We start from the raw sequence: 24,650 nt of genomic DNA, 5'->3' as shown, positions 1-24,650 counted from the left end.
TCAATAGGCCTGAGCCTCACTGAGGTCCGCAGACCGCTGGGTGTGAATTCCCCATGTTTAAAACAGTTTTGTTGGCACAAAGGCCCGTGCCCAGCCAGAAAACTAGAGACTATATGAAGCTCCACCTCACGTTAGTTGGCTGTGCAATGGAGTGGGGCGAGGAGGAACGAATTCCACCCAAACCTAGTCCGCAAAAAAAAAAAAAAGAATACCGGTAATAATAATAATCTATCAAAATTCCACATGATCGATTCAATTCCTTAACGATCAATTATCAATTTTCGATAATTGATGAACATCCCTAGTATGGTTTACTATAGGACACGGCCTCAGGCGTCAGTCTCTTGCCTTTTCCCTCGCACACAGACGCAGTCTGAGTGAGACCGAACTGACCAAGACAATCTTTTGTACTCTGTTTGATAATAAAAAGCAGACATTTTTGCCTTTTTGCCTTTTATTCAGGTCAGTGAAGATTCCTATTTTTCCGTGAACTGATTCTTGTCTATATCAATGGTTACCCTCTCTGTGATGATGGCAATGGACTCTAACTGGAGAGCTTCCTATGTATGACCCCATCAAACTGCCTATATGTCTGTTTGTGTGCATGCCTGCATGGAGTGGAGTTCAGTTAACAGCATCTCTCTTCATATTTTTTTGCCACCCTGAGGCTTCATAATTTGAAACATGATGTTGTTTCTGTGTTCAGGTGATTCCCGACTGGAAGGAGCAGGAGTGGGATAAGGAGAAGTCAGACTCCTACGCCGGGATCTTCCACTTCCACTTCTGGCGCTTCGGGGAGTGGGTGGACGTAGTGATCGACGACCGGCTGCCCACGGCGAACGGAGAGCTGGTGTACTGCCACTCCAACGACACCAACGAGTTCTGGAGCGCGCTGGTGGAGAAGGCCTACGCCAAGTGAGCACTTCCACCTGTGTGTGTGTGTGTGTGTGTGTGTGTGTGTGTGTGTGTGTGTGTGTGTGTGTGTGTGCGCGCGCACACACACACACACACACGCGCGCGCCCGTGCGTAGGGCTGAAGGGAGCAGTTGAGTGTTTCTCATTCACTTTCCGCACCCAGCTTCTCCCAGCCATTCTGCAATTCAAACACAGCAGCAGACACTGGTGCAGGTTTAGGATTACGGTTAAATACAGATGTCAACATTAAATTAGTGTTGAAATATATTGAATTTAAAATTAAATTAAAATAAATTTTGCACCCTGAAATAATGTTAGTTGAATTCAAGTGCAATCATTGATTTAACATAAAGTTAACCTTGAAACAATATATAATTAACCCTGTTTTATTTACAGCAGGATTCTATGCTGACTTGCCAGTAAAATGTAATTTGTTAGTCTTCTTTCAATCTGAGAGTGACTAAGTGGGGCTGCAATTAAGAAGTCACCAACTCAAGAAATGAAATTGTAAAACATGTCAAATACAGTACATTTAAAATGAAAATAAAGGGAACATTTCAAAAGGAATGATCACAATATGCCTGCCAATGATTTTTGTGTCACTGTAAATCCATATTGAATATTGAATCCACATTATTTCATTATTACAAAGCTGATGTTGAATCAATGTTTGTTATTTGTATTAGGGGTGTACCATATCCTATCGGTATCGATACATCGTTACAATTCATATTCATATCGCCTACAATTCGTATTGTAATATCGTGATAATGGCAATATTCCGACTTGTTGTTGATGTAATGATGTCACACCAACTTCAGTAGTGTGACAGTGGTAATATTTGAAGGCAAACCCTTACCTTTATGCTCACACAAACACTTATTTTGTTGCAAATTGAAATGAAATTAATAATAAAATATGTTTTAGTGTTTTGTCAAGATATTGTTATTATTTAGGGCCATATCACACACCTCTACTTCTGATGCATCACTCTAACATTGCACACACGTTGACATCTGGGTTACTGTTAGACATGACGAAACTGGTGAGAAATTCAGCCCTAAAGTATGGTAATAAATGTTTAGATCTGTGTTGATGTTAATGTTAGAATGAAGGAATAAATGAATGTGTGAAATTTGTGTCTACTTTTGTGTGTGTGTGTGTGTGTGTGTGTGTGTGTGTGTGTGTGTGTGTGTGTGTGTGTGTGTGTGTGTGTGTGTGTGTGTGTCTTAGGATGTACGGGTGTTATGAGGCGATGGATGGGGGCAACACGGCCGACGCCCTGGTGGATTTCACCGGCGGTGTTTCGGAGCCGGTGGACCTGATGGAGAACGGGCTGAAAGACGACGAGCAGAAACGCAGTGAGCTGTTTGAGGGAGTGCTCAAAGTCCACAACAGAGGAGGCCTGATCAGCTGCTCTATCAAGGTGAGCGCGCACACGCAATCACACGTCGCATTCAATCAAAGAACACTTGCGGTGATTGGCTGAGAGCAAAAGCATATAAAATTATTTATATATATATATATATAAATATTATCTGTGTACAAAAAGGATGGAATGCAGGTAACGTTTGACTGGAGAAGTTTCGATACTACTTGGTACTGGGTTATTTCGGTCGATACCTTATAGGTGTCGCATACCAATACCCAGACCTAAAGTATGTACACACTGAAAAATGAATACACTTACAGAAACACACACATCATCACACAGGCACATGCAGGTACAAACTGTGAAAGAGTCGCACACATCCAAAAAACCTTCAGGTGCCTGACCAAAAAAAGATGGCATAAGAGAGAAAAGAGTCTGCACACTGTAGCTCCCATTTAGCTCATTTAATTCATCCCATGTGACAGTTGGAGCTAGCGCTCTTCTTCTGATATAAGACATGCATATTCTGAGCTGAATATTGTAGTCTCCTCTTTTTATGTCTTAGTGACATTTCCCTTCTTAATAGAGGCAATTTTTAAGGTATGACGGCCACTGGCCTGATGTAATTTTCATATGTGCTGTGAGGGCTTTTTCTATATTTGACTGTATATTATATATGTACATACTGTATCATATGTGTGTATTTTTTATTTACAAGTATGTTCTATCACTTCTTTATAACAGTGGGTCAAATCTACTATGTATTACATGTTTTTTCTCACCAAGGTCATGTGATGATCATCTGACCCAGGGTACGGTGTATGCCATCTTTGTATGCGTGTGTTATGTCTGAAGAAGAGCAGTAGCTCGAAGCATCACATGGGATGAATTACTGGAGCTGCAGTGAGCTGACTTTTTCCTCTCTTAGGCACATGCAGGTAGACACATGCTTATGAGCACAGGCACAAATACACACACAGGCAGACACGCAACAAATGGACGAAGGAATGCCTGAATTAATTAGTGCATAAAGGAACGGCCAAATAACTGAATGACTGAATTTAGTAATGACTGGGTGATTGAATGACTGAGTGAACAATTGACTGAATAAAGGAATGAATGAATGAACAAATTACTGATAATGAGTGGCTGGTGCTGCAGGCGACCAGCGAGGCGGACATGGAGGCGCGGCTGGCCTGCGGCCTGGTGAAGGGCCACGCCTACGCGGTGACAGACGTCCGCAAGGTGAGGCTGGGCCACGGCCTGCTGGCCTACTTCAAATCAGACAAGCTCACCATGATCCGCATGAGAAACCCCTGGGGAGAGAAGGAGTGGAACGGAGCCTGGAGCGACAGGTGAGCAGGACAAGTGGAGAGGAGCTTTTGTTGCTATTTTTAGTTGCTACAGTAGGCTATAGGTCGCTCTGTTGGTTGGTCGGTCGGTCGGTCCACAAAAAGTTCACCACACCGGGCACAGTTTTCACGCTAGGAGGTGGAAATTTGGCATGAGAGTATGTGTGTTTGTGTTCATGCCAATTGGCTAAAAGGGGGCGGTGGAGGGGCACATTTTGAAATGCAAGGTGGCAGAGTAGGGTGGGCTGCCCCTGCCATCCTGCAGCTATTGAGGATTCGCGCTTGTTTATGGTTTTATTGTCGTCACCAGATTTTATTGTTGTTGCCATTTTTGCCAGCAAAAGTAATTTCCCCCAGTGAGACAATAAAGTACACCTTGAACCTTCTTTTTCCTTTATCTACTTTGAAACTGCAATAATTTAAATTGACAGATAACGAGTGAAGGAGAGAGAGAGACTGTTTTCAACGTCTGTGGCCCCTATCGTTGCATCGGCCTAGTTTCTACGCCGAGCGCCTGGCGCAGTGGGCGTGGACCAGCGCACTTGATATCTTGGTCTTGGCGCTACACGCAGCCTAAAGCATTACAACCACGCCTTTTAAGCGTAAAATTATACACCGTCATGCTCATTGGATAAGTGCAATAAACGAATCGCACGCTTGCCTTTTAAGCTCCAATTCCAGTGGTCCAGCAAAACCAGACAAAAGCCAAGCGCTCTGCCCCCCCCCCCTCCCTTCATCCAGTCTGTCTGTCTCCATATATAGGCTATTATTCCATATTATTATGCTTCTCAAACCAATCTAACTGCAGTTTAAATACTGCAAGCATGTAAATACGCTACACTATAGCAAGATCAAAGTGAAAAGAATGTTCTAAAGGCATCAGCTAGAAAAATATAGCCTATCCCTATATGATGAGATTAATTTTATATTGGTGAAAGTTTGTCCAGAAAGATATCGTTTTCTCTCCCCTGCTGCAGGTAGAATGATGCACATAAATATACCCTACATTATGTAAAGTCATTGCATAAATGTGTTTTTATTGTAAAACTAAATGTGAAGTAGGGCCAAGTTATTGGAGCGGACATCACAGTATAGCACATGACAGTAGAAGCGCGTTCCGCTGTCACTTATCTAAATCACGTTAAATCCACAAGAGATATATATAGGCCCAGGAGGACATATATGTTTCACATAGGGTGGTGTATTCATTTCGATGTTTAATTTGGTCCAATATTGAAATGTGTACAATTGCAGGTTGTGTTACCATTACACATTAATTTAGATCGACCTTTTATATCTATTTCGCCTCATTTGGTTGCTATTTAGTAGCGAAATGGAGAAGCACAATGCATGCTGGGACATGCCAGGCAACTTACAACTTATTTTTCCTATATGGGAAGTGTGTTGTGCCTGTCTAAGCGAGGGAGTCAGAGAGAGAGAGAAGGGTGACAGAGAAGAGGCAGAAGAGCACTGGCGCACTGAATAGGCCTGGTTTCAGAGAGAGACAGAGAAGGGTGACAGGGGAGAGGCAGAAGAGCGCTCCTTGCAACTGGCGCACTGAATAGGCCTGGTTTTCAAAAGCGCAAAGCGCTAAATTTACGCCAGGTGGGAAGATATCATTACGCCGAGATTTAAGGCCGACACGCCCATTCTGGCCCATTCTGGGACTGCGCCACGCCCATTCGGCCTAAAGCGCATTTGGCAGCGTAAAGCCATATTGATATCTTCCCGAGGCAGGCGCAAGGCACGTTTTTTTGCGTTTAAGGCCCGTTTTAGCGCCGAAGGCCTGTGGGAGAATAGGGCCCTGTATGTCTTAAGCCTTCACATGGGTATTCACTGGATCCCCCTGTTGCCAATTGAATTTCCAGGGATAATAAAGGTTATGATTCATGAGAGAGGGAGAGAGAGTTAATGAATAAATGGAAATGGGAAGGAGAAAGAGAAAGAGAGAGATGGGGGGTGAGAGAGAAAGAGTGGGGAGGCCAGAGAGCCAGAGAAAGAGAGAGGGATACAGCCAGACTGAATATCTGCGGAAGGGAGAGAGAGTGAGAGAAGTCTGGGAAGCATTTTTGTCCTCCATGATGAAGTTTTGGTATGATGAAGTATGGCCTGTCTCTGTCCACATGAATCAGATTTTGACAAAACGTGGGCGAGCGATGCATCTCAACCTCTGCGTTACAGTTTGTAAAATGACGTAGACTGGTCCAAGTGCGATTGCTGCAGTTAAGGTCAAAACCATGGAAGTATTGTGCTAACCTGGTAGCACGCGTACGACGGAGGCTCCGTCCTTCGGGTACAAATCCGACCTGAGGTCCTTTGCGGCATGTCATCCCCTCTCTCTGTCCCCACCTTTACTGTCTGCCTACTGTCCTATCTGAAAACAAGCAAATGTGCCCAAAAAATAATCTAAAAAAAAAAGTGTTTTATTACTGACATATTTTCTGCAGTGGATGACATGTTTACTGATGATACCTTTATTACTTTGTTCATTGACTTTATCCACCCATATCTGCTGGCCCAAGGATTCAAACTGGCTACCTGAGTTTAAAAAGAGCAACATCAGTGAATTGTGCATATCATTTTGTGGATTGATGAATTTACCTTGATTTCAGTGTATGAGAGAGTCAATAATCTCTCTCCTGTTTGCAGCTCTGAAGAGTGGCAGAAGGTCAGTAAGAGTGAGAGGGAGAACATCGGTGTCACCGTGCAGGATGACGGAGAGTTTTGGTGAGTCGTGGTGCAACACTCCCACCTGGTGGCTGACAGTGACTACCTGCTTGTGACATTTGCTGACGACCCACTTCTCTGGTGTCTGTTATATCCATTCCATCATGACTTCTCTCTCTATGTCTCCAGGGTTAGTTTTGTTGACTTCATAGCTAATTTCACTGATTCTGAGGTGTCTTATAAACACATTCTACCTGAGTTCACACCTCTCTCTTTCTCTCTTTCTCTCTTTCTCTCTCATAGCAGACTTATCTGATCATCTCTCTCTGCCTCTCTCTCTCATCTCTCTCTATGCATCTCTCTCACTCCATCTCTCTCACTCCCTCTCCCTTCAGGATGACATTTGATGACTTCGTGGCTAACTTCACAGACCTGATCCTGTGTCGTCTGATCAACACATCCCACCTGAGTTTCCATAAGACCTGGGAGGAGGCTGTGATGCGGGGCTCCTGGCGTCGCCACGACGACCCACTTAGCAACCGCGCAGGGGGCTGTATCAACAACAAGCAGTCCTTCCTCCAGAACCCGCAGGTGTGTGTGTGTGTGTGTCTCTCCAGGTTGGCTGGGTAGCAAGTGATGGTATAACTAGTATCTCTGTGTGTACAGTATATTCATCTCCCTTTGTGGTGTGTGTGTAGTACATGTTTGACGTGAAGAAGCCGGAGGACGAGGTGTTGATCTGTCTGCAGCAGAGAGACCGCCGAGCCACACTGAAAGAGGGCCGAGGACAAAACCTGGCCATCGGCTTCGACTTACACAGGGTCAGCACAGTGTGTGTGTGTGTGCATGCGTGTGTGTGTGTGTGTATGATAGTTATTACATACAGGACGAGAATTTCAGTTTAAGATTGCGGGTATTGCGCATAATTTCATCCATTCCCATAAATCTAGCATTTATAATGCAGGAAATTCCCCCACACATTTACAGCGATGTCTAATAATGTTCAGCCAATGTTTGCATCGGTGCGGAACGGTGCGGGATGGCTGGCTGGATGCGATGCGATGCATCGACGGACCGACTTCCACTGACCACACACCTGTCACGCTCGCTCTCTCTCTCTCTCTACAAGGCCCTCTGCTGTTGCAGCATCTCTCACTAGCATTGACTGTTTACAATAGACCCTTTTCACAGCAGCCATTTTGTCTCTCAAAGCAGGGTAAACACGGTATCAATCATTTGTAAAGAATAAAGAAAACATTTAAATAACAAAAGCCCCACTTTGACCGCAGCAGCAGTACCGCAGCAAAGTGGCCAAATGAAACTGTAATGTGTGTGTTGTGTATACCTGTGTGCGTCTATGTATGTACTGTAGGTGGAGTTGAACAGAACCTACCGTATGCACGTCACCCAGCAGAAGGTGGGTGGCAGCGTCTACATTAACTCCAGGTGTGTGTTCCTGCGCATCGAGCTGAAGCAGGGGCGCTATGTCGTCATCCCCACGACCTTCGACCCCAGCCTGGAGGGAGACTTCCTGCTCCGCATCTTCACCGACGTGCCAGCCGACTGCACGTAAGGCTGTCACTAAGTCTGTCTGGAGGCCACTTTACTGCCGTCTCTGCTGTTTTTGGTTTGGTGTCAAACCTTCCATGTTTGCTGTTACCAGTGCTGAGCTTGTTACTCAAATGAAGTCATAAATCATTTGAATTCATTCTCTCTCTCCTTGTCTGTCTGTCTGTCTGTCTGTCTGTCTGTCTGTCTGTCTCCTACAGGGAGTTAACTCTGGATGAGCCTCCTCAGACCTGCTGGTCAGGGTTGTGTGGTTATCCCTCTCTGGTCACTCAGGTCCACATTCTGCAGGCTGACGGCCTGGCAGGACAAGACTCTGGTGGAGGTACATATAACCTGACGCTGCAAAATGGTTTGTTAGACAGAACCATGTGGAACTTGTCCTTGGAAAATTGTTTTGAATAGTGCGGGCATGTTCAAAAAATACCTGGCAGGTGATTAGATGAACCACCTGTCTATCACCATCTATCACAGACTTGCTTCTCGCTTGCTTCACACCTAAATCTCGCCCGTAGCTGCCTTGAGTGGTCCAGCCCACTGCTGGGACGGAGTAAAAACCAATAGCTTGGAGCACGGCAAGATGGATTTCTTGCCGTGCTCCAAGCGATCACGTGAGAAGTAACTTTGCGTATAATATGAAAAGTTCATTTCTAAAACCCTGTGTAGAGGCTTTGCAGTTGTTAGAAATCTCCTTGCAACCACATCTGATTCCATCATCCGGTGGAGAACTGACAGTTGGTTCATAATGTCTAACAACCAGGCTAGAAAAAGAGCTAGCTGAAAAAATATGTTTGTGGCCACCAAATGGCCATGTCTGTTTGAAAGAAAAAAGTAATTACCAAAGGTCCATCATCCACTATTTCTAAACATATGTCAAAATCACAATGCAGTAATTATATGTACCGTGTGTGTGTGTGTGTGTGTGTGTGTGTGTGTGTGTGTATGTGTATGTGTGTGTGTGTGTGTGTCCCAGCGTCAGACCCCTATGTGATAATTCACTGTGAAAGGGAGAAGGTTCGCTCTCCAGTCCATAAAGACACGCGGAGCCCTGTTTTTGACACCAAGGGCCTTTTCTACAGGAAGAAACCCAACCAGGCCATCAGCGTCCAGGTGTGTGTGTGTGTGTTTGAGTGTTCATGTGTTCTTATATGTCTCTCATTTGTTATGAAGTGCATAATTATATATACATATATTTTTTTGTAATTTATATATATATATATATGTGTGTGTGTGTGTGTGTGTGTGTGTGTGTGTGTGTGTGTGTGTGTGTGTGTGTGTGTGTGTGTGTGTGTGTGTGTGTGTGTGTGTGTATATGTACACACACACACACACACACACTAGGCATCATTAAAGTTGTCTCCTATCTTATGAAAAATAATAACAAATATTTAAGTTAAAGAATTAACAATAATCCTCTCTCCCTCTCTCTTTCTCTCTCTTCCTCAGATCTATAACCATAACGTGATGATGGACTCCTTCATGGGTCAGGTAACTTTGCCAGCTGAACCTGGAGACTTCCAGCAGACTCTGCACCTGAGAGACAAGGGTGATCGCCGTGACAACGACCTCCCCGGAACCCTCACCATTACCGTGTCAACCAGCAGGGTGCTCACCAACATCTGAGACGGAGTGTGCAGCCGTCCAGTTGGGTCCAATCACAATCAGTCTGTTCTTGTTAGAGTCAAGTTTACTCATACAGTAGTTTACCACTTTTTTTTCTTTCTTTTTTTTTTGCCGCAGCTTTGCCTTCATTTTTCCTTAGTGGCAAATGTCTGGCAGTAATGTAAGCTTTACTTTGAAGAAGAATGCACACCCAAAAATACTCCATAGAATTAAGAGAAAATCATGAAATATGCACAAAAAAATATTTATTTGCTCACCATCACTTTTGCTTTAAGCCCTTTTCAGGGTGTCATGTCAGTTCCTTTTTCTTTAACTTTTCATCATTTAATGTCACAAAACTAGACTACAAAAACTAATACAAGAGAAAATAGGTCTTAGTGTCTCTCTATAGTCAAATATATCACAGAAAACTAACGCTTGTTTACGCCATACATCTTTACAAAGCATGTTAACTGTGTGTTAATCTTATCTATTCTTATTTTGGACCAAAGATTTACAAACAGTGTTGTTTTCTATTGTAACGTGCCAATATTTGTAGTCCAGTTTGAGTTTTTCTTTATAATATACTTTAATTTCCCTTGTTAATACAAATCATGTGAGGTCTAAATATTAAATATCATGAAGAAACATAAGCCATTAGCAGAGCAACTTACACTACTATGAGTGCTTACATTTTTAGTGTAACTGGTTGGAAATCAAACCCCTAACCCACCAGTGCCATTTTCTGCCCACCCCATCGCACCACCTGAAAGTATACAACCTCACCTGACCCCACCGCACCACCTGAAAGTATACAACCTCACCTGACCCCACCACACCACTTGAAAGTGTACAACCTCAACTGCCTTATTACAAAGGCAAACAGCAGCCAAACAAACTTTAGAGCCTCAGATTTGACAAAATCACTTAACTGAAAATTGAAAATTGACTGATTTTGCTCTTTGACTGAAGCGATTTATCACCTCAAAGCCTTGTCAGAAAGGAAAGAAGAGACAGTATTGACAGCCAGCCATATTGGAGGTATGTATGTACAATATACATACAGTTTACAACATCTCACCTGCACCCACATGAGACTGTAGATGTGATCTCACTGTGCTGCGTGTATCCTGCCCCATAACCATGATTGGTTATCCCTATAAGGGTTATCTTAATTCATGCCATTTTGTGTCAAATTAAACTGAATGCATGCTGAAGGGATGCAAAATGGGTTTGGGACAATTAAGTGTTGATTCAATCAATACAAAATGTTCTTCATTTGCTAGTGACAGAGTATTATTTTCGACACGTTCTATATGGCAACCCCATTGTGCCAAATGCTTTTCATTACTTGAATTTTGAAGAAAATCTAATAGAATTTAATCAAATCAAGCTAAACCCAGCCGTTAAATGAAGTAAAACCCAAGGACAGACAGGTCAGTGTGTCTTTGTGCCGTGCAGTACTAGATCAGGCCACACAGTGGCAGCAGAGAGACAGTAAACTGCTTCAGTACAACAGTGATAATAGAGCACCGCAGGAATGAGTCCGGAAGTATATTTCCGGGTTCACAAGAGGAAAAGTGAATGGGGTTTAGAATGGGGATTTCACTTAATTGCATAAAATAAGGACTGTGGTTAACAAAAGTTTATGGGAGCGAGAATTTGGGTTCAGCAGGATAATCTTCATAAACGTGAATCACTTTTAGGACTTTTGGAAGGTAAATGTGTTTTTTTTTTTAAACACGTTTTTTTAGAAAACACTTCAAAAGGCATAAAAGGTATTAACATTCGTGAAGATTATCCTGCTGAACCCAAATTTGCGTTCCCATAAACCTTTTGTTAACCACAGACCTTATTTTATGCATTGAAGTGAAATCCCCATTCTAAAACCCCATAGACCTTTTCCCTGATGAACCAAAATGGCCGCAATTTCTGGTTAATCCTACAAAAATACATCATCCCTGCGGTACTCTTTTCATTGCACCTTGTAGGGAAATAATATGTTCTCTTGCGCCCCCAGGTACAGGAGATGAGCATGACATGGCATTCTTAGTTCTTGCAGCCAACTGTCTTATCAGCATTCATCAGTATATCCAATAATATGTTTTAACACAGTCTTTGTTTACTTTTGTTTACCATTAATTGTATCATTATTTTATCATTTCAGTTTACTTTATCTTGTAGATAGATAACTAGAATCATAGAGTTTGCAATAGTATGTAAATGAGCCATATTTTATGTACAATCAATACATAACCTGTGTCTTTGTGTTAACTGCCATTGGTTTATTGGGTTCATTGCCACTTTATATATTTTGTGTCTTAAAGCAAACTTTTAAAATTTTAAAACAGAACTGATGTTTTTTCTGAGATGATTTAGACTGCTTTACAAACAGACTCCCAGTTTGACATTACATTTCATGTTTTTGGCATTTTGTCTGATGCTGTTAACCAGAGCAACTTTATGTGAGTTTCCCATGAAACAGCGTTTATTGTATATCCAGAAGGTCAGCCAACAGTTTCTTTAACCACTAGTTTAGCATATTTTTAACAGGGTTCCTATGCAGGTATGGAAAAGTATTAAAAATGAATTTGATCATTTCCAGGTCTTGAATAGTTTGGTAAATTGAAAAAATAAGTATGGGATGAAATATTGTGGTTCAGGGGTATACACACATTCTAGCTTTTATGTTGTTGTAGACCCACTTTGAGTCCACAGTTTTTTGTTGATGTGAAGAATAATGTTCAGATAGTCTTGACATGTCCAGGTTGGATGGTGGAAAGATGGAATTTTTCTGGAAGAACTGGTATCCGAATTGACTGATGTTATAGAAATGAGCGAGCGATATTTCTAGTATTGCGTGAAATAGGTTACCTCCTACAAATATCTAGGAGTCCAGATTGATGGTGAAATGAGCTGGCACCCTCATGTGACAAATCTATGTGCAAGAATACACCAGCGCCTTCATTTTTTTACGTAGGCTTAGACTCTTTGGTGTATGCAGAAATATAATGCTAATCTTTTATAGAGCCAGCATAGAGTCCATGTTAAGGTATGGTATCACAAGCTGGTTTGGAAACCTGACGGTAAAGTATAAAACTGAAATTCTTAGATTGGTCAAAATGGCAGGGAAGATTATGGGGATGTCTACACCTCCCACTACTCCCCAGGTCATTTTTGAGCAGTCTACCATTGGGCAGGCTAAGAAAATTGTGTCTGACCCCTCTCATGTACTCCATCCAGAGTATAGGTTACTGCCGTCAGGCAGGAGGTATGGGGTCCATAAGTGGAAATATAATAGGTACAAGTATTCTTTTGTCCCTCTGTCAATTACACTCCTCAATGGACTCCTTGCGGAAGGCAGACAGAGGGGTAGAAGGCTCTGAGGTGGAGTTAAGGTGTCTTATTTATTACGTCGGTGAGTGACGGGATTTACGTGTCACTGTGTGCCACATTGTTAATGTTTGTAGTGCACTGTACTGTGTATGTTTGCTGCTGGTCCGTGTCCAAGACAAATTTCTCCCTTGGGAGACAAAATAAAGTAACCTTGAACCTTGAAATGCTGTTGGCCTACAGGCAGTAGGTTGAACTTTAGCTCAGCTTAGCAGGGCCACAAGGTTACCTTTTTCCTGTGAGAAGAAACCTTCCAAAACGCCGATCTGTTGGGAAAGAACCCTGCGGTGTCGAGTGTAGTGAGAAATTCATCGAGCCGAGTCACACACACACACACACACACACACACACACACACACAGACTCCATTCATCACGCAGGCTGCAGATTAAGATTCAGTTTCAGGATCTGAAGTTTCTTGCTGTGTTGAAGCGCTCCACTCCTAATTGTTACATACAGTGAGACACTGGGAATAGGGTTAGGCTGAGTGAGGGGGAGGGGAGTTCAATGATGAGGGCAATCCAGCTAAAAGACATCTGTTACTGAGTTCCTTGATTAAATCTATACTGATCACAGAGGAGGAGACGTAGATCAAGAAAAGCAGAGGAGTGATACATACAGTACATACTTGACTTAAAACTCTACCCCATTTAGGGGCATATGGTGTCCACCAGAGGTCGCCATCTCTCTCACACATACACACACACACACACACACACACACTCGCTCGCTCGCTCATTCACTCATCACTCACTATCGAATTGAATTGAATTTCAATTTCTAACCAATCCCCATTTCATCAGATCCCACTGTAGTGTACCTGAACAACAGTCAAAACCATTTACAGTTCATTGAAATATTTCACCACTTTTCAATCCCCCCCCCCTCTCTTTCCCTCTCTCTCTCTCTCTGGTATACATCATCCATGCATGCATTTGTTTAAAGGCCTTATAGACAGTACCATAGACCGTAGTATACTTACTGATATACAACATCTGAAGTAGAACTGCCACTGTTTTATCACAGGGGAACGTTGATCTTATAAATACTTTATGTGCTCATCTCTCTGTTTTTATATTGGACTTGTATAGATTGTTTACAGCGGTGATGGTTTACTGTAATAAACATGACTGAACTGAAAACATGGTGGCTGAATTGTGCTGTTTTGTGTGTGTGTGTGTGTGTGTGTGTGTGTGTGTGTGTGTGAGGCAGTGAACTGTAAAGAACAGGTTGATTGATCTGTCACATTAACAGGGACAGCCGTGACCTTTACCACTGCTGCACTCAGGACTCTGGACAATAGTGTGTGTGTGTGTGTGTGTGTGTGTGCCTGCCTGAATAGGTGGGTGTGTCTGTGTGTAAGCTACTGTATAATGTACAGTATATCCTCTGTGTGTGTGTGTGTCAGAGAGAGAGTATCCAGTTATATCTTTATTTTTGTGTTTGTGTGTTTCTGTTAATTTCTTCATGAGTGTGTGTGTGTGAAGGTGATTCATTGTCTCTTTTATTGTGTGTGTGTCTGTGTGTGTGTGCATGTGTTTGCGTGTGTTTCTTTTGTGAGAGTGTTTGTGTGTGTGTTGTCTTGCACGTCTTATTCGTCAGAGACAAATTTAGGTTTGCATGTAAGGGTGTGCACTGTTTTCCTGTACACCCTTTTAATTGTGTGTGTGTGTGCGCGCATACTTTTGTGTCTAATTACGTGTCTGACCTCTTGTACGTTGTACCTCATCACCCCCCACTGAGTTTCTCTCTCTACCCCCCCCCTCTCTCTCTAACAGGGATCAGTGGCAGTGACTGAGCTGCTTGCCCCTGTCACCGTTAATACCACCAAGAGAGGGAGGAGGAGGGAGAGAGTCATTCAGTCATACCTCCACGTAAAGAGAGAGCGAGGAGTTGTTTCTTATACTCCCACACTGGAAGAGAGAGAGGAACGGAGTCACATCTGATACCTTCATAAGAACAAGAGAAGGAGAGAGAGCCAGAAGGAGTCACTTACTCCTGACACCTCCACACTGCCAGAGAGAGAGGGGAGGAGACACCTCCACACTGCCAGAGAGAGAGGAGGAGAGGAAATGAGTCACTCTCTTTAGCTGTAAGATCAACAGGCTTCTCTCCTCACCTGACTGAAGACAGAGACCTCTGACTTCTCCTCTTTTGACTGAACTGACAGGAATCGACACTCGTCCAGAACGAGGGAAGGAGAGAGAGAAGAGTTCAGATCACGCAAAGAGGTGAGAACACTCAGTAGGCTTATGGCAGCATGCTAGCTTTAATGCTTAAATCTACTTACTGTGTGTGTGTGTGTGTGTGTGTGTGTGTGTGTGTGTGTGTGTGTGTGTGTGTGTGCGTGTGTGTCTGTGTGTGTTTTAAAGGGACATGGTTTATTTTTTGCATCAGAGTCCCGTTGACATGCCTTCCTGATTCCCCAATATATCAGTAGGCAAACAATGTAGAAAATTGCACATGTAGAAAAATGCAAGTTGCTCTGAAAAAGCAGAGTGAATTTGAGTCTAAATGTTTTATTTATCAAATGCACTGCACAGCATTCTGAACAGTGAAATTCTTTGGACAAGGCAAGCAACAGCAACTACTGTATAGAAGGCATAAGAAAAACAAAATATTAAATATTAAATGACTCACAAATAAGGGCAAAAATAGCAAAAGACAGCACACACAAAAATCACAAATAAGCGCAAAAATAGAAAAAATATATATACATAGTATTAGAATATTATGCAGTTCCAGAGCCAGTAAGGATGGGCAATATGGACAGTAAGCGTTTTATTATAAATATAAAGTGTAAGGGTGTCAATGGGTATGTACAATATGTATACAGTATGTATGTACAGTAAATATTCAAGATTATTATTTCCAAGAGGCTGGAGGAAATGTCTTTTGAGTTACTTAATCACGGATTATTTAATGTGCCTTTAAGTATATATATGAGCAGTTTTCTTAAAACAAGTCACAAAGTGCTTTATAGGAATCCATCTATCTATCTATCTATCTATCTATCTATCTATCTATCTATCTATCAAAGGGAGCATGTGGGCTGTGTCTGCGATTTATGTCCCGGAAGTGATCTCGCTCAACTGGAAGTGATATCATCAGTGATGTCATCAGTGATCTCACTTGATCAGTGATGTGATAAGAGCAATTGTAATGTCATCTATTTATCTATCGATCGATCGATCTATCTATCTATCTATCTATCTATCTATCTATCTATCTATCTATCTATCTATCTATCTATTATATATATATATATCTATGAATTTGGCAATGTGGGCTCTGTTCTCGGTTTCTCGGTTTAATTTTTTTGTCACACTGACACACATGCACAAGGAGGCATTGTGAGATCACTGATGATGACATCAGTGATGTCACTCGAGCAATTCTGGTTTTTGGCACACACTCGAGCAATTGTGACATCATCACTGATGATGTCATAGACATTGTGACATCATTGTGATCTCATCAGTGAGTGATGTCATCAGTGATGAAAATAGAGCAGGCGGGGCCATGTAGCAGCCTAGGAATCGAGCGTGCGAGATGCCTAGTAACTAAGACAAAATAATACAGATAGAATGTGAATAAAAAAAGTATCGATCTCCTAAGTATGGGACTTAATGTAGGCTCTATCGTCCCACTGGCCTTAAATTAGCGCTTAGCGCCAGGCGCAGCCCATATTAGTGGGCGTGGACCGGCGCACTGCCTATTCTCATGTCGGCGCTACACGCGGCCTTAAGCATTATAACCACGCCTTTTAAGCGTAGAATTATTCACACCGTGCTCATTGGAGAAGTGCAGTAAACGAATCACAATATCCCTTTCATGTTCCATTCCACGGAGCGATCCAATCCGGTGAGAAAAGCCTGACCAAAGCGCTCTGAGCTCCTCCCCCTCTTTCATCCCTGTCTGTCTCCATATATATTATTCCACATTATTATGCTTCTCAAACCAATCTCACTGCAGTTTAAATACAGCAAGCATGTAAATACGCTCAAAGTGAAAAGAATGTTCTATCTAAACGCATCGGCTAGAAAAAATATAGCCTATCCCTGGCTGGATGTCATGATGAGATTAGATTGGTGAAACTTTGGGCAGAATGATATTGTTTTCTCTCGCTACCTTTTCTTCTCCCCCACTGCACAGGTAGGATGATGCAACAGCCTCTGAATGACAGGGGCTCAAAACTACGGTATAACAACTTTTGTTTTCATCGGTCATTGTGCCTGTCTGATACGCGAGAGAGAGGGAGTGAGAGAGGGGGAGAGAGAGTGAGATGGCAGAGGAGAGCTGCGGGCAATTACGCACAATAATATCCCCGGCGCACTGAATAAGGCCTGGTTTTGAAAAGCGCTAAACGCTAAATTAACACCAGGGGGGAAGATAGCTTTAGGCCGGTATTTAAGGCCGAAACGCCCATTCTGGCCTATTCTGGCACTGCGCCACGCCTCTTCGGCGTAAAGCGCATTTCGGGGCCTGAAAACATGATGCTATCTTCCCGAAGGTAGGCGCAAAGCGTGTTTTTTTGCGTTTAACGCCAGTTTAACGCCTAAGGCCAGTGGGAAGATAGGGGCCTTAATGTGAGTTTCTGCAGCTCAAGCTTTCTCAAATCTGAAAAAAATAAAATAACGGAAATTCTTCAATTACTATGCTTAATGTAACCATGGTAACCAGCTTCTCCGCAAGCTTCTTTACGCCCGGTTCTCTTGTTGTCACGGTGCTTTTGACATAGGGAGACACAAGTTCAAACCTCCTTTTTGGTAGTCTCGCTGGCCAGCCTCCTCTCCCTTCCGTCTGAGGAGTCTTAGCGGCAGTGCCCTTGGAAAATAGTTTCAAACAATCCAACTTGCCGTTTTCAGCATGTAGCAACGAGCTAGCGTGTAGGTTTCTGCCGTTAGCTTGCTAGCTAGTTAGCGTTGTTGTTTTCACTGAGGCGGCAGGGCACTATTTACAGCGACACACAGGGAGGAGGGAGCGGAAGCCGCTCTGATTGACATGGTCGGAGCCAATGACAGAGTTTGTAATAATCCGGGAGCGGACATCCGGCTGCCACCGAAACAGTCGCTCCAATGGGAGAGCAGAGTAGAGCAGAGGAGGGTTTATCCCAGTTATGGAGACCTGCAGCGCCAGACTCCTCGGACGGAAGGGAGAGGAGGCTGGCCAGCGAGACTACCTTTTTGGTAGTGAGCCGCACTGCGGAAGTGTCCTTGCATTGAACCCTACAAGCTCCAGAGGCTGCTGCTCTGTAGCTGAGCTCTGACCTCTGACCTCTCTGGGGGGGAAGATGCGGGGAGGGGAGGGTGGTGTGGGGGGTGGTGGGGTGGTGGGGGGGGTTGGGCTGAAAAGAGGATTTCCCTAATGGGATAAATAGTTTCATTCACTTTCCTCTTGTGGATCAAGCCAGTCGCCAGAATCAAATGTTGCCATGTTACATTTATGCAAACACAGAAATCTCAACATTTCTCAACCAGAAATATGTTTTGCATATCAACCTTTCTAGATATGTCTGTGTATGTCAATGTTATAGCCTAGACCAGGGCTTTTCAAAGTGGGAGGCGGGCCTTCCCAGGGGGGCTCCAAACTGTTTCAAGTTGTTTTAGTTGCCTAACGTTTTAACACGCAGCAGAGGACATCTTCGAATTGACTTGGTGACATACACATACACAGTGACACACACACACACACACACACACACACACACACACACACACACACACACACACGTATATATGCACACTCCCTGGCCTCATACCTCTGTTAGTTCACATACGGTAACTCCATTTATGTCCTTTTTTGTTGTTGACAAGAGCCTGTTGTGTTTGACTGTAAGCACTTTAGAGATGGATGAAGTCATGTGACTTGACTGTCCAGCAGCTTTGGTGAAATGTGACTTGACTGTCCAGCAGCTTTGCTTGGACTCTCTGTCCCTCCCTGAATGCTCACAAAGCCTTTGTACTCTTATCTTGATGTACTGTATAAATGACAGAATGATTTCAGCCCTGGGTGTAGCTGTGGTAACGTCAATATTCACACTTCACAACAGTCTGTTGATGTAAGCAGGCAGCGTTTGTCAGAAGTTGGGTCAGGAAACAGTAACATAAAGGGAGTTGTTATTCAGAAGAACACGGCACCTATAAACGTCTATGACATTTCCATACAGGACTAATATTTACATAATAATACTCTGGCTAATGTATAAAAAGATATACTTATGTGTTAAACATTTTCCTTTTTTGTAGGATTTTATTGTTGTTTCATTATAAAACAAAACATGACATACAGTTATCACACACAAATCACCTGTTTCAATAATTTTGGCCGGAGATTTCTTTGTCTGTTTGACAATTGCACCACAGCCTCCACTGAGAGGATTAGAGAAGCGAGGCAGGGGGAACTTGGCATTGACTTATCTGACATTATATGGGATAGGAGTCTCTGTGATACGACTCTGTTCAGTTAATAGTAGACACCAACTGATCCAATTTAAAGTCAGTCACCGTCTTCACTATTCTAAGCATAAGTTACACAAGATTTATCCGTCCGTCTCACCATTGTGTGACAGGTGTCAGAGGGTACTCTGTCTCATGCCTTTTGGTTCTGCCCTTCACTGACAGGGGTTCTGGGCCAAAGTATTTGACTGGTACTCTACACATTAGCCCTTCAGCCAGAGGCAGAACTCACCATCTTCGGTTGCTCGGAGTCCTCTCTCGACTTCCCTACACCTGTGCAACAATCTATACCCTCAATCTCAATACCCTGCTGTCTCACCACTGTGTGACAGGTGTCAGGTGTTAGAGGGCACTCTGTCTCATGCCTTCTGGTTCTGCCCTTCACTGACGGGATTCTGGGCCAAAATATTTGACTGGTCTGCTCTAAGGCCTACAAAATAACCCTTCAGCCCGAGGCAGAACTCACCATCTTCAGCTGCTCGGAGTCCTCTCTGAACTTCCCTACAGCTGTGCAACAATCTCTGACACAGGGGAGAATGTCGCCAAGAAACTCATCTGCAGGAATGGAAGTCCCCGTCTCCACCCTCTTTTCAGCTGTGGTTGACGGACATGATCTCTGTCAAACGGATGGAGACCAACTCACTTGAGAGATTTCTAACCATTTGGGACCCGTTTCTGGCCTACCTTTATCAGGTTAGGGGCGATGGGTGACTCGCTCGGCTGGCCTCTCATGGACCTCCTTGTGTGAGATCTCATAGCGTCTTTTGCGGGCACGTAGACACCTTGTGTGGCTGGTGGCACCACATTAATATTGGAGTGTCGATATGTTTTGTTTGTTTGTTTTTGTGTATAATGTATTTTTTTCTTTTCTTTCCTTTCTTTTCTTTTCCCATATCTGAGTTTGTTTTTGTTTGTTGTTTGATCTGGAAATTACAAAATAAAATATTGGGAAAAAAAGGATTACATCCTGGTCCTCGTGGGAAAACCTCGTGCCCCACTGCACAGACATTCTTCCGTGGCGTCACTGTCCATGGTGCTGATTCTTTGACCAGAGTTAAACTAAATTAAACTGCAACAAGGGGAGACTTGTGGGTAGCCATAGATCCCATTCTCATTCAGATATCATGAGGTGAGAGGTCAAGGGACCCCTTTGAAAATGGTCATGCCAGTTTTAGCCCCCTTCCCAAAAAACTAGCATGGCATGGTTGGTACCAATGCATTTGTTAGGTCTTCTAGTTTCAGATGATACCAGAAACTTCACTCTAGCTTTAAAACTAAGCCCGTTACAGCAATTTGATATGTCATATTAAACACATAATGTTAGTAATGTGTCCTGGATATAATCTGTTACAATACCATTAGCTCAAATGCTAACATTAAACAGTATGTGGATGGACAACCCTAATACCATTAGCACCATGTTCTGAGACATACACTCGTACAGTAAAATAAAAAACACCGATTTTGGTGGTCTAACCTAGTTTGTTAGTTAGTGGAATATTCAAGCTTTCTATAGTCCGCTCCATTTGATAGTTTATTCGCCCAAAAACATCCGCCTTGTAAAAAAAGAACAAAGAAAGAAAAGGAAATTGACATGCGGGCCGCACGTTGCCTGTCCCTGGACTATATTTCAGGCCGAAGAGTGGGAATGATAGAGGCATCATTCTCCCTGTTAGAAGTCAGTGTACCATCAAAATGATTTAGGAGCTGTTATATTAAGGCAAAAAGTTACATAATGGAGCTTTAATGTGCTGACAACTAATGTAGCACTTGGACTCTGTCTCTCCTCTCTCTCTCTCTCTCTCTCTCTCTCTCTGTCTCTCCTCTCTCTCTCTCTCCTCTCTCTCCCCTCTCTCTCTTTCTTGCCTGATGGAATTTCAGCTGGGCGCTCAGTCAGATGCTCAGGTGATCAGTGACAAAGCGGGGAAGAGAGAGAGGATTATATACCTACCTACCTCTCTCTCCCCCTCACTCTCTACCTTCTCTTTATATACCTTTCTCTAGTGCTTCTCTACCTCTGCCTTGCTCCTCCTTCCTCTCTATCCCTCCCTCATCCTTCCTTACTTCCTTCTCTATCTATCTCTCTCTCTCTCTCTCACTCACACACACACACACACACACACACACACTCTGTGTTCTCTCTCACTGTGTTCTCTCTCTCTCTCCCCATACATACAGTGTATACAGTATACTCTATACAGTATAAGTGTGTCTGTATATTGCAGGATATATATGTTTATAGCTCTATATGCTTAGACAGACACACGCACACAAGCCACGATTGCCCACAACTTTTGTCACAGACCTCTGCTGGGGTAATTAGATGCTGAAATATTGATGTGGACTGTGTGTGTGTGTGTGTGTGTGTGTGTGTGTGTGTGTGTGTGTGCACGCGTGTCAGACAGGCTTGAGGCCACATTACTCTCCATTCACTACAGGAAACCTACAGATTAGTCTCTTTACCAGCATCGGTTATTGGGTTCCTGCTGCTAAAGCTACTGTGTGTGTGTGTGTGTGTGTGTGTGTGTGTGTGTGTGTGTGTGTGTGTGTGTGTGTGTGTGTGTGTGTTTGTGCGCGCGCACGCACGCGGTACTAACCCTTTCCCCTTGCTATTAGACCGCTTTTATTACATGTCTGCTTCATTAGAAAATTATAGAGGCAGAGAGAGAGACAAAGAAAGACTGGGCGAGAGAGAGAGAGAGAGAGAGAGAGAGAGAGAGAGAGAGAATGAATTGCACCAGCAGATCTCAAGATGCAGTTAAATTCACAGCTTGAATCAGACAGCGTAGATAAATCAGCTGTGGCAGAACAAGAGAAGGCCACCAAAACCATGCCTCACTCATCAGCATGCCTGTTCTGGGAATAATAATACAGTAAATAATGAAAATAAATCAGCAAAATTAACAATTGAGGTGAGTCTTCTTTTTTCTCACTTGGAGTGCCGCCCCTGCCCAGGTTTTCCTTTAAGCCCACTACATGATTTTAGAGCTGATTTAGCTGTAACAGGTTTTTAAGTTTTTGATTTAGCCCTAACAGGTTTTTAAGTTTTTGATTTAGCTCTAACAGGTTTTTTAGTTTTTGATTTAGCCCTAACAGGTTTTTTAGTTTTTGATTTAGCTCTAACAGGTTTTTTAGTTTTTGATTTAGCTCTAACAGGTTTTTTAGTTTTTGATTTAGCTCTAACAGGTTTTTTAGTTTTTGATTTAGCTCTAACAGGTTTTTTAGTTTTTGATTTAGCTCTAACAGGTTTTTTAGTTTTTGATTTAGCCCTAACAGGTTTTTTAGTTTTTGATTTAGCTCTAACAGGTTTTTTAGTTTTTGATTTAGCTCTAACAGGTTTTTTAGTTTTTGATTTAGCTCTAACAGGTTTTTTAGTTTTTGATTTAGCCCTAACAGGTTTTTAAGTTTTTGATTTAGCTCTAACAGGTTTTTTAGTTTTTGATTTAGCCCTAACAGGTTTTTTAGTTTTTGATTTAGCTCTAACAGGTTTTTTAGTTTTTGATTTAGCCCTAACAGGTTTTTAAGTTTTTGAGATTTGGAACAAAATACTCAGCGGGTCAGAGAGGCAGTCTGAGCAGGCGTTTGAGCCGTCTCAGACATCTCTGAGGTTTTCAAACATGTTTCATTTTGTCAGCAGCAAATCTGTCCTGGCACCTTCCATTAATAAGTCAAATACAATAGACTAAATCTGATCGGCCGTGTACATACTGTAATAATGACAAGCCAGTTCACAGGGCTGCCAACTCTCAAGCATTGACCGTGAGACTCCCACACATCACGACACTTTTCACACACTCTCAACCCACAAGTCCATGTTCTCACCCAGTGAAAAACTCATACAGTTTACATACAGCGCACGGACAGATAAGACAGAGCAGCACAGTGCAGCAACACCAACGAGTCATTCAGACCGGGGGAAAGACAAATATACACAAGTCTACTATCTAGTTATTTGCATTCCCATGTTTGCTGCTCAGTCATCTCAGTCAGCAGCAGCACAGCGTCTCTCCCTCACCATGTGCATGCTAGGGGTTGTTTTTCAAGTTGAACTTTCTACCAATAAAGTTGACTAGGGGTCACGGGGTGCAGTGCCGGTAAAAAAAGGAAACAAAAAGGTCTCGGTCACTGAGTTGATGACAGCAGTCCAGCACGGGGGAGGACGTTCAATACAATCCTAATGGCTTAGAAAAACTCTGGGCAAGTAACATGAACAGAGAGAATTACTGCTAAGAGTTTGATGTGCACACTGTAACGTTAATGTGTCCAGGTTACCGGCTGCGGCTAAACTCTGGATAGAGTGTATTTAATATCCCTCTTAACCGTCACCTCCTCCCGGCTCTGCAGCCCCCATATTTCCTCCTCAGCTCTTTGGGCATTTCAAGCCGCAGGTCACATGCACCGCACTGTCAGACGATCAGCTGATCCCTAAACCATGAAGCCACTCGCGAGTCGCAACAATAAAAGTACTCCAATAGTGTGAAAAGCAACAAAGAACGTGCAAAGCCATATAGTTCTAAGCCAAATAACGTAGCTTACTACTTTGATTAACACTAAACCTAGAACAAGTCAATAAATAACCCTATAGAAAAGAGTGGGGGAGGCAGAAAGCTCAAACCACGTGGCGACTACTCGACGCCTACCGGGAGATGTTGACTTGTGGTAGTAACATCGACACGTCGATTCGTCGACTAGTCTATGCCAGTGGTTCTCAAATGGGGGTCCGTGGCACTTTGCAAGGGGGTCCGCGAAAAGTTTTCAGGAAAATAAAAATTACTTTTTTGTTGTTGCAAAAGCTTCATAGTTCAATGAAAATATTTTATGCTTTAAATCTAAAATGGTTCATGGATTATATTCTAATCTAACAAACCTATCAATTAAAAAGTCAAGCACGTTACCGTGGAAACAATTAAGCTTAGCCCAAAATCACAAATCAGAATGAGGGGGTCCCCGGTATATTTTCTATCTTGTTTGGCCCGCGCTCTTTTTTTTTGGTCCGCCACGGATTTGGGGGTGGGGGGATTTTTTTTTTTTTTTTTTTTTTTGCAGGCCAGGCCACCGGGCAGTTGCCCGACGTGCCCGATTATGCAGTCCGCGCCTGAATGGAGATGTCGGGACTCTTCTATCTATGATTAACGTTAATTTTGTGCAGCTGGTATTCTCTCTCCCCGACTCTATCACACGGGTGTGAGGCATTGCTATCTGAGGATTGATTGCTCCTGATTGGTTGGCTGAATCACCTGGTTGGGGGGTGAGCTCTGATATTTGATCCCTCCCCAGTCACTGGCTTTACACCAGCTCAGCAAGATGGACAGATCATCATCACGGC

At 43.1% G+C, this 24,650-nt stretch overlaps 1 protein-coding gene across 1 annotated transcript in view; it reads left to right on the top strand.

Annotated features, from left to right (window-relative positions):
• LOC310777299 (calpain-5-like) overlaps positions 1–11,827 on the top strand; it is a 43,275-nt gene extending 31,448 nt beyond the window's left edge. The window contains exons 4-13 of the mRNA XM_083637611.1: positions 707–915; positions 2,149–2,341; positions 3,449–3,642; positions 6,289–6,366; positions 6,702–6,897; positions 7,005–7,127; positions 7,679–7,875; positions 8,076–8,197; positions 8,846–8,982; positions 9,319–11,827. Coding sequence (XP_083493737.1) covers positions 707–915; positions 2,149–2,341; positions 3,449–3,642; positions 6,289–6,366; positions 6,702–6,897; positions 7,005–7,127; positions 7,679–7,875; positions 8,076–8,197; positions 8,846–8,982; positions 9,319–9,495 — 1,626 coding nt within the window. The 3' untranslated portion in view covers positions 9,496–11,827. The remainder of the gene's footprint in view (positions 1–706; positions 916–2,148; positions 2,342–3,448; positions 3,643–6,288; positions 6,367–6,701; positions 6,898–7,004; positions 7,128–7,678; positions 7,876–8,075; positions 8,198–8,845; positions 8,983–9,318) is intronic.
• Positions 11,828–24,650: the final 12,823 nt, after the last annotated feature.

This window comes from Poromitra crassiceps (genome assembly GCF_964638095.1).
Source record: "Poromitra crassiceps genome assembly, chromosome: 5".
Classification (NCBI taxonomy): Eukaryota; Metazoa; Chordata; class Actinopteri; order Beryciformes; family Melamphaidae; genus Poromitra; species Poromitra crassiceps.
This window is presented reverse-complemented; position numbering and strand designations above follow the sequence as displayed.